Source organism: Ipomoea nil, unplaced genomic scaffold, assembly GCF_001879475.1.
Source record: "Ipomoea nil cultivar Tokyo-kokei standard unplaced genomic scaffold, Asagao_1.1 scaffold0418, whole genome shotgun sequence".
NCBI classification, from domain to species: domain Eukaryota; kingdom Viridiplantae; phylum Streptophyta; class Magnoliopsida; order Solanales; family Convolvulaceae; genus Ipomoea; species Ipomoea nil.
In genome coordinates this window covers 177,906-197,191 of record NW_017616846.1, presented here as the reverse complement: position 1 = coordinate 197,191, position 19,286 = coordinate 177,906, and the positions used below count along the sequence as shown (strand labels likewise).

At 34.9% G+C, this 19,286-nt stretch overlaps 1 protein-coding gene across 2 annotated transcripts; it reads left to right on the top strand.

The window, feature by feature from the left end:
* Nucleotides 1-3,223: 3,223 nt before the first annotated feature.
* On the top strand, nt 3,224-15,912 carry LOC109172535 (phosphatidylinositol 4-kinase beta 1-like). 2 transcript variants are annotated; one of them, XM_019321699.1, is made up of 17 exons: nt 3,224-3,416; nt 3,680-5,335; nt 5,850-6,038; nt 6,128-6,176; nt 6,863-6,995; nt 7,128-7,575; nt 8,360-8,437; nt 8,523-8,645; nt 10,729-10,798; nt 11,254-11,351; nt 11,455-11,559; nt 13,311-13,364; nt 13,604-13,747; nt 13,851-13,904; nt 14,010-14,084; nt 14,793-14,876; nt 14,964-15,912. In XM_019321699.1, exons 2-17 carry the CDS (start codon nt 3,752-3,754, stop codon nt 15,063-15,065), a joined length of 3,390 nt encoding a protein of 1,129 aa, XP_019177244.1. In that variant the 5' UTR covers nt 3,224-3,416; nt 3,680-3,751; the 3' UTR covers nt 15,066-15,912. The 2 variants fall into 2 exon arrangements, with proteins under 2 accessions (XP_019177244.1, XP_019177245.1); XM_019321700.1 differs by lacking the exon at nt 3,224-3,416 and adding an exon at nt 3,471-3,527.
* Nucleotides 15,913-19,286: the final 3,374 nt, after the last annotated feature.

Below are 19,286 nucleotides of genomic sequence, written 5' to 3'. Positions count from 1 at the left end.
GAACGCGCGTTTTGATGCAAAACGACGTCGTTTTTGCATCCGTATGCACCATGCACGGTGCATACAGATGCACATCATAATTTGCCATTTGTTAGTATAACTAGTATTTTTTTATGCACGATGGGCAAAAAAATAGGTGCCCAATATTAATACATTATATTAAAATTTTAAATTTATTTAGATTTTAGATATTTAAATTATTCTATTTTATGTAATAATTAACATATAACTCAAATATATAATGTTTATATATTATTATTAATGAAGAAGATAAGAAAATATATGGTGGATGCATGTGCATAGTAACAACAGTGAAAAAGATAACAGAAGTTATAACGGTAAGGGTATGTTTGTCCAAAATATTTTAATGTACAACCTTTATAGCATAATGTATAAAAAACTTAACAGAAAAAATGGACATAAATCAGGGGTATAACTTTCATTCACACTTATTATGTTTTTAGATAAGTATTACATTAATCTTTATCTGACCCGTCTCATAAATGATGATCCATGAGACGGTCTGATCTGACATAAATTTCTACCTTCATCCAAATATTGCACTCTCAAGTTTTGGTTTAATTGGTCAATCACTTCAATTACTCTCCAAGCACTTTGATGGGGGGTATAACTTATAATTAACTAACCCGATAACTCATTATTGTTAGCCTAGCAAAGTACAAGTTACGCCACCTAAATCAACTAGTCGCCCAGCACCAATGGGAGATTGGTTAAGAGCTTTAGGGACTATAGAGTGATGGATGTGATGCATTCTCAAGTTTTGGTTTAATTGGTCAATCACTTCAATTACTCTCCAAACACTTTGATGAGGGTTATAACTTATAATTAACTAACCCGATAACTCATTATTGTTAGCCTAACAAAGTACAAGTTACGCCACCTAAATCAACTAGCCGCCCGGCACCAATGGGAGATTGGTCAAGAGCTTTAGGGACTATAGAGTGATGGATGTGATAGCCAACGTTATACTGTGGACGATGATTTAAAAACGGTGTCGTTTCTTTAAGTAAATAAACAGTTGTCGTTACATCTTAACGGAGTCCATATTTTGTGTGTGTTAATTATAAAATGAAACTATAGTGTATCTAAAATGAAACCATCTCACATATTGTTTTTATATTATCAAACGAAATTGTAATTGAATTGAAATAAAACTGTAGCTGTGTTGAAATAAAAATGTAGCGTATATAAAATGAAACTGAATAACAGTTTCACATATTTGAGTGTATATTGTCTAATGAAGTTGTACGTAGTTATATCGAAATGATATTGTAGTTGTGTTGTAATGAAACTATAATGTATATAAAATGAAACTGAATAACAATTACATTTCAGATGTTTGAGTGTATATTGTCCAATGAAACTATAGTTATATCGAAATGATACTGTAGCTGTACGTGTTGTAATGAAACTATAGTATACATAAAACTTATAATCAAAATATTAGCAATACAACTTGTATCTATTTACTTACGTACAAATACTTCTCGGTTACATTCTTACCATCATTAGTGCTTTCATTGAGAGGTAAATATTAACTCTCAAGCAAACTATCACATACGTCCTTCTTCCTCATCATCAATCTTTGAACAATGGTACGATCTGGATCAGGCAACTCCCATGATTCCCGCAACATGAACCCCAATAACAACGCTAGTGGACACGTCCGATTGACAAACTCACGTAATCTTCACGACCAATTGAATAATAGTTGTGTCAGAGGGCAACAAGGCCCCTAAATAATATTATCTAAATTTAACAACTAATTTTATTAAACATTTCTTTACAAACTGTTAATACTACCAGCTTATCAAACCACCTAAGAGCATCCCCAATGGGGGATTGTTCGTGGTATTTGAGAAAAAAATACCACATTGGATGAAAGAGAAACAAGAGAGAGAGAGAGTGGAAGAGTTGGTTAGGGCATTCCAAAAAGGAGATTTTTGAATAGTAAAAAACGTGGTGCTTGGCTTTTCACAAATGTGAAGGTGAGTTTTTTTTTAGGGGTTCTTACTCCTGCAAATAAGGGTTCTTACTGGTCCCACTTGCAGAGATAAAAAAAAAAAGCAAAAGAAGTTGCAGGCACGTGAAAGGGTTGTTTTTATTTTATTTTATTTTTTAATTTTTCATGTCAGGTTTTTTTTTTTTTTTTTTGTTTTTTTTTTCTTCCATTTTTCTCTTTCATCTACACTCTCTCTCTCCTACATGGCTATGACAAAATCCAACAAAAATACCTCACTATTGAGGTTGCTTTAGCATCATTATCAGTTGGGAATATTAAGGGGATATTGTAAGAGTGATTAGGAAAGAGAAGATGAGAGGGGAGAGAAAAAAAGAAAGAAAAAAAAGGAACAAAACTGATTTTTTTTTAAAAAAAATAATAACAAAAAATGAAGCGTCAAGCGCGCCTGACGTGTCACACGGCGCGTGCAGTGCACGCTCCCTTGTGGTCATTGACTGTGTGTGAACGCGCACAACATGTGTTGTTGTTTTTTTTTTTTTTTTTTTTTTTTTTGTTTTGTTTTTTTTTTCCTGACATTATTTTGATCTTTGCTGGATAATTCTTTTCTAAAATAACCCCACCCCACATTTGCTATTAACCCACACAAGTTAACTGACCTGACATTAACTCCCATTTCACCTCTATGTGGATGCTCTTATGTATTTTAGAGATTTTGTCAATCGGTGGAGCCCAGCTGTTGAAACAAAGAATTGCATCATAAGCTGCGTGAAGCCTAACCTGCACCCAGCCAGTTGGGCACGTTAATACCTTACTTCTCTATTTGGATTTTTTTTTTTAAATTAACTTTTGTTTTGTTTTTTTTTTCTCCATTTGTATTTTCTCTCTTTTCTATTTCCTAATCACACCTACAAAAATTCCTTAAAAATCACACCAAAATCTCCACCAATAATGATTAAACAATACCACTATAACCTAGGAATGACACTTTATTGATTCATTGGTACAAATCTTATATCATTTGATGCAAAATTAAATAAAAAACTAACGCCCTAAATATTAGAAATTAAACATATGGTATAGAATTTGGTATAATAAAAAAAAATAAAATTTTATGAGTTGTTGTTGTTGTTTTTTTTTTTTTTTTTTTTTTCTCAAAAAATAATTCAAATTTGAAAGATTTGAATTTTGAGTGCATCTTTCCGTCAATCACGTACCTCTCTCAGTCTTCACTACATGTGACGAAACCCCAGTGTTACCTCGGCGCAAGTTAGCACCTGCATATTTTTCTTACACGCGTCGAATCTTATAATACGCCTCCGATCAGCCCACCTCTCTTGCCTTTCGCAGACGACCAGTCCGTCAGAAGAGTACGACGTCGTACCTGCCTGCCTTGACGTATACTCTCGCCTTCTTCATTCGTTTCGCCGATCCGGTACTTCGATCTCTCATTTCCACCTAAAAATTCAAGGTTTATCTGCTGGCGAATCACCATTTTTTCCGAGAGAATCATCTTGAGAAAATTCTGATTACAGAGATTTATCAAGTTGCCTTCTATTCTGTCTACTGTTTTCGATGCAATTCTATTGATTTAGTGTGTTGAGGGGTTTCTCAGTGTTGGAAACCTGCTAGGGTTTCATTTTTCATTTTTATTTTGCTGAAATTGTTACTTTACTTGTATGTGAATGTGCATTCCGGAGGGAGGAAGTTGTGAATGAGAGGAAACTAGTATTAGGTTTAGGGTTTTGTGAAGAGGATGGTGGTGTGACAATGGCGAGGCTATTGGGTTTGACGCGAGGAGAGACAGCTGAGCCTCGGGAGATTACTCGGACGATTCCTACTAGTGAGAGCATCGGGGAGAGCGGGTGGCTCATCCGCTTCTTTGATTCCGCGTTCTTCTGTGAGTGGATCGCTGTGAGCTACCTCTACAAGCATGACCATGCCGGTGTTCGGGATTATCTCTGCAACAGGATGTATACGCTGCCAATCTCAGGCATTGAGAGCTACATGTTCCAGATTTGCTACATGATGGTGCATAAGCCCAGCCCCTCACTGGACAAGTTTGTGATCGACATGTGCACCAAGTCGCTTAAGATTGCGCTGAAAGTGCACTGGTTCTTGATGGCGGAGTTGGAGGACATAGATGATAATGAGGGGATCAGTAGGATTCAGGAGAAGTGCCAGATTGCTGCTACTTTGATGGGGGAGTGGGCACCCTTGATAAAGCCTCAAAATTCCACATCAAGCCCCGTGGGGAAGAACCAGATGCTTAATAGATTACTGTCTTCCAAGCAGAGGCTGTTATCATTGACTTCTTCTCCGCCAGCGTTACAGCGATCGATGACATTTTCACCCAATTCAGTAAGCCTTTCACAGCAGGATGACAATGGTGGAAGTAAAATATCAACTCCAGAGGAGAACAAGATATTCAAGAAGCTGATCCCAGGTCCGAAAGTACGAGATGCATTGCTCTTTAGGAAATCAGCAGAAAAGGAAGATGACAGCGCGGATAAGGATAGTTTTTTCAAGAGGCTTTTGAGGGATAGTAGGGATGAGGACAGTAGGAAAGCATCAGTAGATAGAGATGATGAGGAATCTGAGAAGGACAGTTTTTTTAAGAGGCTACTAAGAGATAGTCGGGATGAGGATGGTAAGAAATTGACAGGCAAAGATGAAGATGATTCAGAGAAGGATGGTTTTTTTAAGAGACTTTTGAGTAGCAGTAGAGATGAAGATGCTAGAAAATCTGTGGAGAAGGATGAAGAGGAGTCTGAAAAGGATGGCTTCTTTCGGAGGCTTTTGAGTAGTAGTAAGGATGATGAGGAGGAGGTTACCACAAGCTCTGATGGATTCTTTAAACGTATATTTCGTGATAGCAAAAATGATGTGGATGACAAAGGAAGTGCAAAATCTGTTGAAGATGATGAAAATGAAGGGTTTTTCCGGAAAATTTTTAAGGAGAGATCTGAGGACAAGAAGGATGGAAGTGAGAAAAATGAATATGTGGAAAAAGCAAAGAAGGTTTCTGAAGATGATGATAAAGATGGTTTCTTCAAAAAGTTCTTTAAGGAGAAATTTGAGGACAAGAAAGAGGGGACTGACAAGATTTATGAGGATGGAAGGGACGACCATGTGAATGGTGAGGATGAAGAGCCTTCTGATTTTTCATTGTTCCGACGTTTGTTTCGCGTGCATCCTGAGGATTCCAAACTTTCAACAGCTAATGAAAACAATATCAGTGGAAATTTGCATGAGAGCAGTCCTGGAACTGAGAATTTTTTTCGTAAGCTGTTTAAAGATCGTGACCGATCAGTAGAAGACTCGGAGCTTTTTGGATCAAAAAGGAACAAAGAGGTAGGTAAAATTTTCTATCTTGAAAAATTCCATATACAGTTTCTACTGTTCCTTTGTGTTCATAGATGAAATACTTTGTTCAAAGAATAAGAAATAACAAAATAAAAATAATTAAAATCAGGGTGGGATACATGTCCTTTTGTTGTGCATTGTTAAAGGTTTTAGCCTATCTTCCTTTCGTATGCTTTATCTAAGGTGGGGATGATTGAGAAAGGAAATGAAATTTTAAAATCAAGAGAAACAGTATGTAAGATGGGTTTGTTCTCATTAATCACTTGCATTGGTATTGTTCATCTATGGTGTGTATTTTTATTATTATTACCTTGATAGTTAGATCTTTGATTAGCAACAGTAAAGTTGTTTGATGAAGAATGTGTCAGTTAGTTCTATACTTCAGGAAGGACATTTTTGTAAATCTTCTATTTCCTATTATATGTTTACACATGAGCTATTGGTCGATAAATAGTAAAATGGTAACTTATCATATCATTGTGACTCCTTTTCCATTTGGCAGAAACGTCCTGGCTCACCAAAGCAGCATGATAAGCCAACTTCTAAACCTCCACTTCCAAATAATGGTGTGTCACAAATCAGGAAAGGGGCGTACCATGAATCCCTTGAATTTGTGCAATCATTATGTGATACTTCTTATGGCTTGGTAGATGTTTTTCCCATTGAAGATCGTAAAAGTGCTCTACGTGAGGTAGTTCCACCTGCTTTGTTGAAATTTCCTTTAGTATGTATTTTCATGAACAGTATCACTTACCAAACTTGTTGCCTTTGTAATTCTAGTCACTTGGCGAGATCAATGCACATGTAGCTACTGCTCAAAATAGTGGAGGTATTAATTCTTCTGATTGGTCTAAAATCTTTGATTTATTTATCAAATAGCTCCAAAGTATTTGTCTTTCTTATTCAGGATATACTGCTGCTTTAATTATGTTATCTCTTAGTTTCTTCAACTTCTATATTTTGTTATAAATTTGAATGGGGGAAAATGGATCAAAATTTAAGTGGACTATTTTCCTTGACTTGTATTCTTTTTACTTTTTGCCCCCTTCACTGTAGGGTTTTTATTTGCTCCGTATTTATTATTTATTTTATTTATGATGAATGGTTTGGACATTTGGTGTGTGGTAAACTGGTAATCATGACCTTACCCATTGACTGTTACGGGGTTCAGGATGTAACACAGCCTATCTGAACACTGAAAACAATGTTGTGTATCAAAGATGCTGCATAATTTGGGTGCCTTGTGCAAGGGTCTGTTCTTTAGATTATTATTATTATTATTATCATCATCATCATCGTCGTCATCATGTTGAAATTGAACTTACCTAGTTATATTCTGTGGTACCTGAGAAGTCATCTGGAATTTGCTTGTTACTGATTTTTTCTCATTGTTTTAAGGTTTCCTTGTTTTCTACTGTCATTTATATACTTGCAATAGCATCTTGGACTTATCACTTACCATTTGCAACTTTCTGTTTTATTCTCTCATTCTAGTTTTCTTTGATTATGTCGCAGGCGTGTGTTTCCCAATGGGAAAGGGAATGTATCGTGTTGTTCATATACCTGAAGATGAAGCTGTTCTCCTGAATTCTAGGGAAAAAGCTCCTTATTTGATCTGTGTTGAAGTATTAAAGTGTGAAACACCTAGGTAAGCAGTTGAAATACCATTAACCATTTGAAGGAAGCATGGACATTGATATTTAATTATGTTAATAGGTTCCATTTGTGTGCATTCCAATTTTGACCTATATTTTCTTTATTTTTGTTGTGTAACAAGCAGTTTGAAAGATGCTCCAAACATGCAAAAGCTTTCAAAGGGAGGGATTCCCCTGGCAAATGGAGATGTTTTCTTACAAAAGCCACCTCCTTGGGCTTGTCCTGTGTGGAATGGACAGGATATGTACCACAGTGGTTATGATAGGATGTCAAGATCTACTTCCCAAGCAATTGACCAAGCGATGACTCAGTTTTGGGATGCTAAAGTAAAATTTGTTCGTGTTAATCTTTCTTTGGAGATGCAATCAGACTGTATGACTGATTTTTATAAGCAAAACAAAGAGATTGGACCACATGCATCAAAGTCAATGGATGACTGTGGTTTGGAATGGGTGAGGGTCACTTTGACATCAGAGCCTGGAGTTAGTATGGATGATATAGTGGATCAGGAACCACCGCGTCGGAAGGAGCATCGCCGTGTTCCAAGTACTGTAGCTATTGAGGAAGTTAAGGTAACCTTCTGATCTGCTTTTCTTGCATTTGTCTGGACTTCCCCCCTCCCTCTCTAATATATATATATATATATATATATATATATAACAAAAAATCAGTCATGTATTTACATGTGCTTTATTCTATTCAATGTTGACAATGAAGCCCTTCCTTAAACTAATTTGTTAGGTCTCATTATAGAACTGTCAACTGTGTTTGGTGAATTGGTGTGCATTTGGCACTGCAGAAGTATTTGGCTTCTTTTAACTAGAATTTACATTTGTATATATAAATTCAAAATGCGTATTTGAATTGTGCTTTAAACAAAGTCATAAGTGCCTTTTCACATCTTCATTGGTTTTCATAACTTGATTTCTCTTGGAGTTTTTACCATCCTGCTAGTTGTAACTTGTGAATAGTTGAACCTTTATGTAATGATTGTTGTAAACCTGTAATACTCAAGTAAGATTATAGTCGCCGGATTTTTGCCGGAACTGAAATGATCTGTAATAGCAGGTCATTTACCGGTTCTTGGACTTCATTGCCTCAATTTAACAGGTTAAAGGGTGTAATTGTACTTTTTAAAAGTTTAGGGACCTAATTGACTTTTTAGATAAAGTTTAGGGGCTTATTTGACCCTTTTCCCAATCTCTCTCTTTTTTTTTTTTTTATTTTTTTTTATTTTTTTTTTTAAATACTTTAGATATTTCTCTCTGAAGGATATGTAGCCTTTTAGTGCTCACAAATTTCAACATATGTAACTTGCTTCCATGTGATGAACTTTAAGAATATTTCCTATTACAGGCAGCTGCATTAAAAGGAGAAACACCTCCTGGACTCCCTCTGAAAGGAGCTGGTCAGGATTCTGATGCACAGCCAAAGGTAAAGACTTGCTGAGTATTTGTCTTTTGTAAAGGTGAATAGAATAGATTCAAGTTTTGTATGTAATGAGCTGATCTAAAAACAGGTTCCTAATGGTGGTCTTCCCAATTCGTGTGATGCACTATCTGGTGAACTTTGGGAGGTAAAGAAGGAGAGAATACGCAAAGCCTCTGTATATGGGACACTACCTGGCTGGGACTTGCGATCTGTAAGTTTAAAATGTTATAAGCTCATATGTTTTGAAAGTATTAATTTACTAAAAACAGGGGTTCTGCCTTTCTCTTGGAGTCAATATAGCTTCATACCATCACCTCTTCTCCACCCTCTGCCAAAAGGTTTTTAAAAAAATGGTGGAAGAATAAAATTGCTAAGAAAGTCCAACCTTACAATTGTTGCTCACTTGCTCTAATTATTTTCAAACCTATTGACAAAATGATGTACCATAAAGTAGTCTGTTTGCTTTATTACTTTCATTGGTTAAAGATTCTGTTTTGGATGGAGGAAACAATTAGGCTTTATGTTGACTCAATAGGTTAGTAAAAACTGTATACTGCAATACTGCATGCTTGGAAACTTATAGAGCAACACAACTAGTAATGTGGTGGCAAAATGTATTGTTTTTACAATATGGCCTAGATTTGACCGTCGACTATTTTTCTTTAAGTTTTGGCGTCTTGGTTTTTCGGCCTTGCCTCGTCTTTAATATGATAATTGTTAATGTGGTGCTGTCTAATACTCTAATCGATGGGCAGTGTAACATATTTACCTGAACCACTAAGTGTTTCATGCATCAGATATAGAACCTTAGACATCTACTTTGTTTTTTCTTAGTTTTTGGCACCTCTTGGGCTAGGTTTTAAGGCTTTGCAGCACTTTGATACAATTATGGTTAATGCAGTGCTGTGTTATTTATGGGTAGCCTGGCTTCCTATGTATTTACCTGAATTGCATAGTGGCACCAGATATAGAACCTTAGAGTCTTTCTAGCCTTCTAGGTGCCAGGTCTCGAACTTTGTTATGCATCTGATTTAGTGCTTCAGAGGATGTGGTCATAATTGTGGTAGTGAGGGAATAGTGGGATACAATGATTTTTCTATCTAAGAGCCATAAGCTTCCAAGAGACATTAATAGGGAATTGAAGTCTTACAGAAAACGAAGTTCTCTAAGTTGGGGAAGTACTAGATACACTTTGTAGAAGATGGTTCAGACACTTTGTTACAAGCAATAGTACCTCTGGCAGGATTCTTTGGGGGACAATAGATGGAGGATGGTGGTACCAATTCTGATACGAGATACAGGAGAGCTAGAAGTTTACATTTAATCAGCAATACCTGGTATTAGAAAGAATTTATTGTTATCATTCTTGGCAATGTTGCAAAAAACGTTAGGCGCCCCCTAGGCGCCGATTTTTTATTTTTATTTTATTTTTATTTTTTTAATATAAAAAAATTTTTAAAATTAAAAATTTTCAAAATTTAGTACTAAAACATAAGGTTTTCATAGTTATTTCTTAGAAACTATTTACAAAAGTGGTTGTAAAGTTGTTCAAAAGATTGTTTAAACCGTCTAAATACATAAAAAACTAAAATTAAGAGCTAAAGAAGCATTTTTTGAGAAATTAGTGGACAACCGAGTCAAAAGTTATGCCTTCCGAAACTTTTCCGACATTTTCAAAAAAAATAAAAAAATAAAAAAATAAAATCGCAGAACCGCCGAACCGGCCGGCCGCGGAGGAGGCCGCCGAGGCCATTCCTCGCGGCGGCCTCCTAGCGCCTAGGCGCGATTTTTGCAACACTGATTCTTGGTTTATTATTAGTAATAATAGTTCATAGTTTGTTATAGAAATCTTGTGCTCCCTGATTTCTGAAGGAAATTCATGAGAACATCAGACATCCAGAACCCACTTGTCCATTGTTAAGGAGATGACACATAGTTCTAATGATAGGTCTTCTGGATTTATGGTGGTGACTACTTAAGCTTTGTGCGATTTTGACAACTTTCATTGTTTTCCTTGGATTTTTTTTTTTTTATTTTTTCTTTTTGGGGTGGTGGGTAGGTAGCCATTCTCTCCTTTTCTTCTGAAGAGGTTTGGTCTTATGCCCCTGTTCATACTTTTTCAGGGAATTCCTGGTATATGTTGCCTCTTTAATTTTTCTTTACTCCTAAAGGAATTGCTTGATTGCATCACTTTATTTACTCATTTCCTTAGTTTTTCTAGTTATTAAATCAGTATGCCCTATCTATTGCATCTAGCAGGTAACATTTTTTTTCCCATTTTTTCTTTGACATAGGTCATTGTAAAGAGCGGTGATGACTGTAGACAGGAGCATCTTGCTGTTCAACTTATTTCCCACTTTTATGGTAGGCATCTGAATGAGCTCGTTGCATTTTTCTTTTAGTGATCTTTACTTTTCGTTAGGTTTTCATTATCACCTACCTTTGTTATTTATTGGATTGTCTGGTGAATTTATGTATCTATTAACTGTTGAATATAGGCTCTCTTCCTTAGTATATTTGGAACACATTATGGGATCAAAACAGCCTTTATATTATTTGTCCAGGTTGTTATTAAATTGTTAAAAGTATTAGTTTAATTAGTCAAAGCCTTCTTATTTAGTACTTCAAGAGGAGGCTTAAGAATTTTTCTTCTGCCATATTTTCCTTTATCTGTTCGTTTATTTCACATTTTACTTTAATTTGTTACCTAGTATTAAAAGGTTGATCTGGTACGAATTCACATTTTTATCTTCCATTCATACTTCATTAGAAGACTGTTGATCATTGTTTTACATATTTTTAAAAATTACAAATGTCAGATATATTCCAGGAAGCTGGTCTTCCTCTTTGGTTGCGGCCATATGAAGTCCTTGTTACATCATCTTACACAGCACTAATTGAAACTATACCAGATACGGTAATTAGTATTATTATGACTATTATTATTATTAATACACTTAAAATGCTTTTATTATCTGTTCTGTATATTACTCGTTGATGTCATTTTAACTGTTTTCCAGGCCTCAATTCATTCTATAAAAAATAGGTTTTCTAATGTAACAAGTCTACGAGATTTTTTTGTTGCCAAGTATCAAGAAAATTCTCCAACTTTTAAGCTTGCCCAGGTAATGGCTCTTAAGTTGCAATTGATAACTGCTTTTAACATTTGCTTATGCTTGACTTAGATTCTTTATCAATGTACATGTTTATGCACTCCTATAACGACATTGGTCTAACAGTGTGGTAAAATTTGCTTTCCCCTAAACAGGAATGTAATATTCTCACCAAATATGTTTTAAATGTTACTTGAATGAGAATAGAAGTAATTAATACTTAATCAAAGAGTACAACATCAGCATTACTGTGATAGAACTCTTGTTAATTCCAGATTTGCTTCTGCTGGAACATATTTATAATATGAGAAACTACCACTTCCTTTGTAGGTTCGCACACACCCACACATTGATATATTGCTAAAACCAATTCACCAAAAAGAAATATTTCTAAAACCAAAAGAAATAGAGGTCACCCACCAACAGCACATTGCCTTTTATTCTATTATTTCAATGTGATTTAATATATATATATATATATATATATATATATATATATATATATATATATTTATATATATATATATATATATATACACGCCCATACTAAATTCATTTCTCCTTGTTTTGGAAAGAAGTCAGAGTATTCTGTGTAAACACTTTTCTTTTGTATCTAAACTATTGTTATGTATATTATTTTGAGTGAATATTATTCAACATCAACTTTAAATCTTGCTCTTTGATCAAGACCAACCTCAATAGTCAAATATAGAATTTTATTATCATGGGGTACCGGGCAACATAGAAGATGCCACCCATAACAAGTACAAGAAGCTGAGAGAATCAGCATTGAAGTTTAGATGCTAGTTTCTGTTGCTCTTTAAGTACATGGGACAACTGGATTGATAAGAAAATTACTAACCTCCTTCAAATTATCACCTTTAAAGATTGCCTTCTTTTTTCAAATCTCCATGGGACTTCATTAAACTTGCATTATTGCATTCCACTTACCAGTCTTGTAAAATAATTTTGAGACTCCACTAGCTATGAGTTCTTGATATTAAAGGATCTTGGAAATGGTTTGGTTTCAAAAATAACAATTGGCTCATATTAAAGAAGGAATAAAGGAAAGCTGAGTGTGTCAAGATCCAAAAATATAAGAGTTTACATCTTAGAAACAATAATAGACTAGGAATAGGTCTATTGACCATTTTGCAAGATTGTGAAATGGTTTAGGGGGCATTTGGTTTAAACATTGGAATCGGAATCGTAATTGGAATCAAATACTTGGTAAATGTAATGGGTTTAAGTAGAAGAAGTCTCTTTGTTTGGTAGAAAATAGGAATTGGAATCAAAATAAATAAATAAATAATTAATTAATAAAATTAAATATAAAAACATATAATACACACATACACATACATATATCATATATGTGTATATATATTAAAGTTCCATATTGAATGCATGTACAATGACCTTTTTATTTTTTTCTTTTTTCTTCTTCATTTTTGATTCCATTGTTCAAAAGTAGGGGGAGAGAAGGGTAATGAGTTTTACGGTAATGGGTATCAAATCTGATAGTGGGATACAAAAGTTCCCAACCAAAACGGCACCTTAGTTATTATTTTAAGGTGGTTTGAGTGAAAACTTTATGCTTTACAAAATTTTGTACTTTATGGTAGTTACTTTATTTCTCCATGCCAGAAGGCAGAGAATTTTATTGTTCTTTTAGTAACTTCTGTAACGAAAGAAGGCAGGGACACTGGATTCCTAATTCTAAATTGAACCTTTCCATTTCTGCATTGCAATTTCTTATGCAGAGAAACTTTGTTGAAAGCATGGCAGGATATTCTCTGGTTTGCTACCTTCTGCAGGTAAAATCACATCACTCTTTCTCTCTCAAGTATATGTAACTGAATCAGTTCTTTCTTCAATTTGATGTATTAAGTGAATAAATATATCTTGTTCAAGTACTGGCTATATCTCTAGGCTGCTTTTATCAATTTGATTTGATGTGGATGGAGAGCTTGTTTGCAAAATTATTTGTGTTTGAATACGCCATGAGTTAAATAGGTGTTGCATTATTCTTTACTGATCTTGTTATTTCCTCTAGATAAAAGATAGGCATAATGGGAATCTCCTGTTGGATGAAGAAGGTCATATCATACACATTGATTTTGGTTTTATGCTGTCCAATTCACCTGGGGGTGTAAATTTTGAGAGTGCTCCATTTAAGCTAACTCGTGAACTTCTAGAGGTTTGGCATTATTTTGTAGATTTGGAGTTTTTGTATGATGTTGTGACATACTATCCCCAATACCTCATGAATTATTTCATGAATATCTATGGTGGTGCGCCAGGTCATGGATTCTGATGCTGAGGGAGTTCCAAGCGAGTTCTTTGACTATTTCAAGGTAATTTTTTTTCTTCAAATTTTGTTCTATGATATGAAACTTAATAATTTCCCTGTCAGTTAACTAAATTCGTCGTTCTGTGTATTTTTTGACATGTGTCTTCAGGTTCTATGTATCCAAGGTTTCTTGACATGTCGTAAGCATGCTGAACGTATCATTCTTCTTGTTGAGATGTTGCAGGTAATACTAAGAGATTCGTTTTACACATTCTGTTATAAATTTTTTGGAATGTGATATCATTTTATAATGCAAGTCTTTGGAGCCCATGTACAGAAAAAGTTTTTATTCACTTTCTGATGGATGTATCAAGACAAAGGCTTTCATTTAATAGGTTAGGGGAATTTGTTAAGTACCTCATATCAGGACTAATGTTTTCATTTGATGAATTGATCTTTATTAGGGAAATTTGATAGAGAAGGGTATTGGCAACCTGGGCTAAACATATTTCAGATCAAATGATAGAGGAGGGTATAATTGGCAGTTTGCATTTTTTTGGTTTACACATAAAGGGGTGTGGGGGGAAGGAATGCATTCTGGGGGACCAATATAGTTTGTGTGATTAAGTGCTCTTATCTCCCTGTTGGCAAGGACTTTCTTGTCGGTTGAAATTGTGAGTGGCATGATATTTGGTCATTTCATCATTTACCATAATAACGTGAATGTAACTGAATTTGACTTCACCTTAGTCCAACACAAATCAAACATAAGTAATACTTGCATAATCTACTCTTAACTATAAATTATGCATGGGGGAAAGGTTAATATTATGTATAGATACATCTTTGAGCTACACTCAATCAAGCCTTAGCTCTCATGTGTTGCTGAACCTCGACAAGATGAGTTATTCGTTGTTTTTCTGATGTTACTACTCCGCTGGTTTTATTTTAGGATTCTGGTTTCCCTTGTTTCAAGGGTGGTCCAAGAACAATACAGAACTTGAGGAAAAGATTTCATCTTAGTTTAACAGAAGAGGTTAGGTTTGATTCCTACATATCATGCATTTATTGATCATCCCTTGTCCATTCTGCTCACAATAGATTATTATATTGGTGTCTCCAGCAATGTGTGTCCTTGGTGCTTTCTTTGATTAGTAGTAGCTTGGATGCATGGAGGACTCGACAGTACGATTATTACCAGAGAGTGTTAAATGGGATATTATGAGGTCAAAGTTGAGAGAATAGGTGCGTTTTGGTTTTGCTGATTGTGAAACCCAGAAAGAGGCTATCAGCTTGTTTCCTCCTCCTCCATGTTGGGGATTTGCAGTAGGGAAAGAATTCCAAATGCTGTGATTCTCAGTGATTTGGTTGGAGGAGTTTAGAAGGATTGCTGATGAGCTTTTGGAATTTTGTAATTGTATTGGTAAAAATCACGCATGGAGCAGCATAGCCATAGCCATGTAGGGGAAGCACTCCACATCGGGAACTTCATTTTGTTTTCTGCATTGCTCCGTTTCCCATCATTGTGCAGAAGGATGAGAGAGAAATTCCGAAGGAAGGATCTTTACTTCCAATTTAAGGATTCAATTCATTGCACCCAGATTTGGGGTGATACTGTACAGAGTGAACTGAAATGGAGACAAGACAGCTGTCGGGACCTTCCTGATTGAGTTACGAATTTGCTATAGTTTTCTGGTATGGTGAAGACCTAAGTTTGTACATTTTCGTATCCTCGAGTTTTGGGGGTTTTTTTTTTTTTTTTTTTTTTTTTTTTTTTTTTTTCTCGTGTTAAAAGCAGCAGCATAGGAATACAGCTTGTAATCTTGGTTTTCAATTCCTGTGGGTCCTCAAGCGGAGTTCTCTTTGATGTGCTTCTAACAAGCGCTTGAAATAACAGACTTGTATTGTGTATAATATTCTTTTTTTGGGCTACATTTTCGTGTTTTTCGATGAATACCACTTTGTGTAGTTTAAATTCAAAGTTGCCCACTTCCATATTGTGCGAAATGATGTTAGGTTGGAGTTGGCACATGAATCTTGTTAACGAGTGTGAACTCGGTCTTACTACTTTATATCGTTTTTCGTCTGCCTGTATACGAAATAAGTATAGTAAAATTTACGTGGTGACAGATTTTGGTTCATTGACTTCAATGGTTCGAAATTGTGAATTATATAATTTTGTTGTTGTATTGATTAGAGTTAATTTCACGTCCCTTGTCGTCTTTGGTGGCGATTTCAAATTTAGTCGCAGACTATCGTTTTTGTCGTTCAACATTCCAGATTTTTATTTTTGGACACTTTTGATCTTTTCGATGAATTTTTCGGTGAGACCCTATTTTTAGTAAGGGTATTTTTGTCTCTTCATATTTTTTTTTTGCCGGTTGAATGTTCCACGTCGAATGTTGTCAGCTATGACACAAATCATCATCATCATCATCGTACGCCAGAGATCAACAACTCTCCGGCTTCTGGTCACATCTCTGGCCAAACTTGAACATGATAGCACCCGAACCTATGAGTCAAGAGGGTTCCCTTTCCGCTACTAGTAGCATAGAGTACTTGACTCAGACCCTTCCCGAATGGCACGTCGAGGATTTTCTTGACCCTTTGTCTTCTCTGTCTGGTTTCTGTACGTAAAAGCCTTTTCAATAGTATGTGCAATTCTGCAATTAAATACAGAGTGGGTATAAAATTGGGAAGATCAATTCAATTCTGCAAAACTAGACAATTAGTTCTGTCATGCCAAGACCCAGAATATTGAAGAAAGTTTAACCATTTTTTTTTTTTAGATTGAACCGGTGAAAAAGGCTAAAAAAACATGAAGAGACAAAAATACCCTCGTTAAAAATAGGGTCTCACCAGAAAAATCATTAGAAGGACCAAAAGTGTAAAAAAAAAAAATGAAAGTCTGTGATGTTAAATGACAAAAACGATAGTCTCTGACTAAATTTAGAATCGCCACCAAAGACAAGGGACCTACAGTGGAATTAACTCTATTGATTAACATGCAAAACTTTAAAATGGTCTTTGTTGGTGAGGAATAAAATAGTGTGTTCGGTTCATACATGGAAATCAGAATTGGAATGGGAATCAAATATTTGGTAATGGAACGAGTTTCTGTGAAAGTATTTTGTATGTGTTGGTAGTAGGGTGAAATTGGAATTATTACCAATGTTTGGTTATGTATGATCTTATAATGGGAATAAAGGTTTTAAGCATACAAAAACCAAAGCAATTGATCATAATATAATGACATCCAAACGATTAATATGAACAAATTACATGTGTTTAGATGTATATGTGTGAGTATGGGGTATAATACGATTTTCTATTCAACTTATAATAAATGATAAACGGAAATTTGTAATCAAGAGGAGGGGACACCCGAAAAGAAGATCCCTCATATGCGAAGCAAATATATTATGGAGTATTATTTTTTAGAGCAATTCTAATGATGTTGATGTTTTTTTTTTTATTTTTTCTCCAAATAGAATTTAAAATAAAACTAAATAAGAATAAGAGTGGTCACTTTGAAGTGCTGAGCAAGCGTGTGCTTTTCATAATTCGTTGGGCACTTCATTTTAACAGAAAAATATCTTTTATTCCCTCTCCTCAAACACGTGCATGTTCTATTTCTAAATTAATGAAAGATCCTTCAAAACTTTCTGTTAGAGGTGCTTGCAGACGTTGAGATACACACATACATGTGTCTAGATGTATGTGTGTGAGTGTGTGATATAATACAATTTTCTATTGAACTTATAATAAATGATAAACAAAAATTAGTAATTGTTGTAAATATTAATATGACCATTATTATATATATGGTAGAAGTTGTAATTGATAGGTGACTATCTTTTATATGTATTGTTATTACCTTATATTGGGTGATACCTTTGTATAAGAATTCTAACGATGAATGAGAAATCTCTCTGGCCTTCTGTCCTTATCTCTCTATTCTCATATTCTTATAACACGTTATCAGCGCTTTGCTCTACATCTTAAGCGTTATTGGCCTGAGTTAGATTCATCCCGTGTTCCAACGAACGAAGAAATACATGATGGATCGGAAATCACAGATTTTGTTTGTTTTTGGCCGATCTATCGTTGCTTGTCGCGATGGTGGCATCTAACTGTCGTAGATTGGATGTGAGCGACTCCGCCCACCGCTCGCGACTCCAAGTCGCGCCGTAGATGGCAATCGGAGGAGAAGGCAGCAGTGTCATCGCCAGGAACCAGTTCCGCCGCCGCAACCATCTCCGGATCATCGCCGCAGTCTGATTTCCGGTCGCTTCAACCTTTGAAAACAATTCCGTCGAACGAACCACCACCGTGGCAAATCCCCTGGAATCCAATTCTGTAGCCCCCGCCTCTATTCCTCGAATGATCAGATGGTAGATCGGTGGTCACCTACGATTTCCGATTCTCGGATCGCATCTTCGTCTTTGGAGACTATTCCGGCGACTCGGTCGCTGCATGGAGGGCTTAGATGGCGTTGGGGTTGATAAACAAAAATTAGTAATTAAGCACACTGTATTATTTATTAAATTAAAAAGTTATTAAAATAGCATTAACTTGAGTTATGTTTTTAAATTGTTTTCCCTTTTAACATTATCCTTTAATTTTCACAAAAAGAATATGTCAATTAATTATTTGTAAATTAACTAATCTCATAACAAGTTAATTCAATATATTATATAATAAAAAGTATGTTGTTAAATTATATATATATATATATATATATATATATATATATATATATATATATATATATATATATATATATATATATATATATATATATATATATATGTAATTAAGCATTAAAAGAAAAATTTAAATTTGTTAAAAGTTGGCATTCTTTAGCTCAATTTTTCTGAATAATTCTACCGTAATTGTATGTCAAGAACAATGCGGAGTGAGGAGAGAGTAAAGTAAATAGAAGAAAAATTATATATATTTTTTGCAACAAAATTTTTGTTCTTTTTCGTGAGAATAATTTTTGTTTGTTTTTTTTTTTTTTAGTACTATTGATGTTATTACTAGTATAATGTAAGTATATGTCCATAGTAATTTTTGTTAGTATTATTAATTGGAGTTAATTCCAGCAATGGTCCTCCGACTATAGTGATTTTTCAAAATTAATCCCCGACTTTTAATTTGGACACTTTAGGTCCATTGACTTTCAATTTCTTTCTAATTGAGGTCCTTTTGTTAGAATACGGTTCATTAGACTTTAAATGAAAGGGTAAACTCGTCCTTTCACCTACCTATGTATTATTCTTCGTATTTCTCCCTTCGTATTTCGCTGTTATACCTTGTAAACATCTCAATAATAGAGGAACGCACACACGAGTAGTCAGCAAATGGGGAACGGCGAGGAACATTTTAGGGTTTCGACTAAGATTATCTTCATATATATCGCGTATACAATGAAAAAATACTA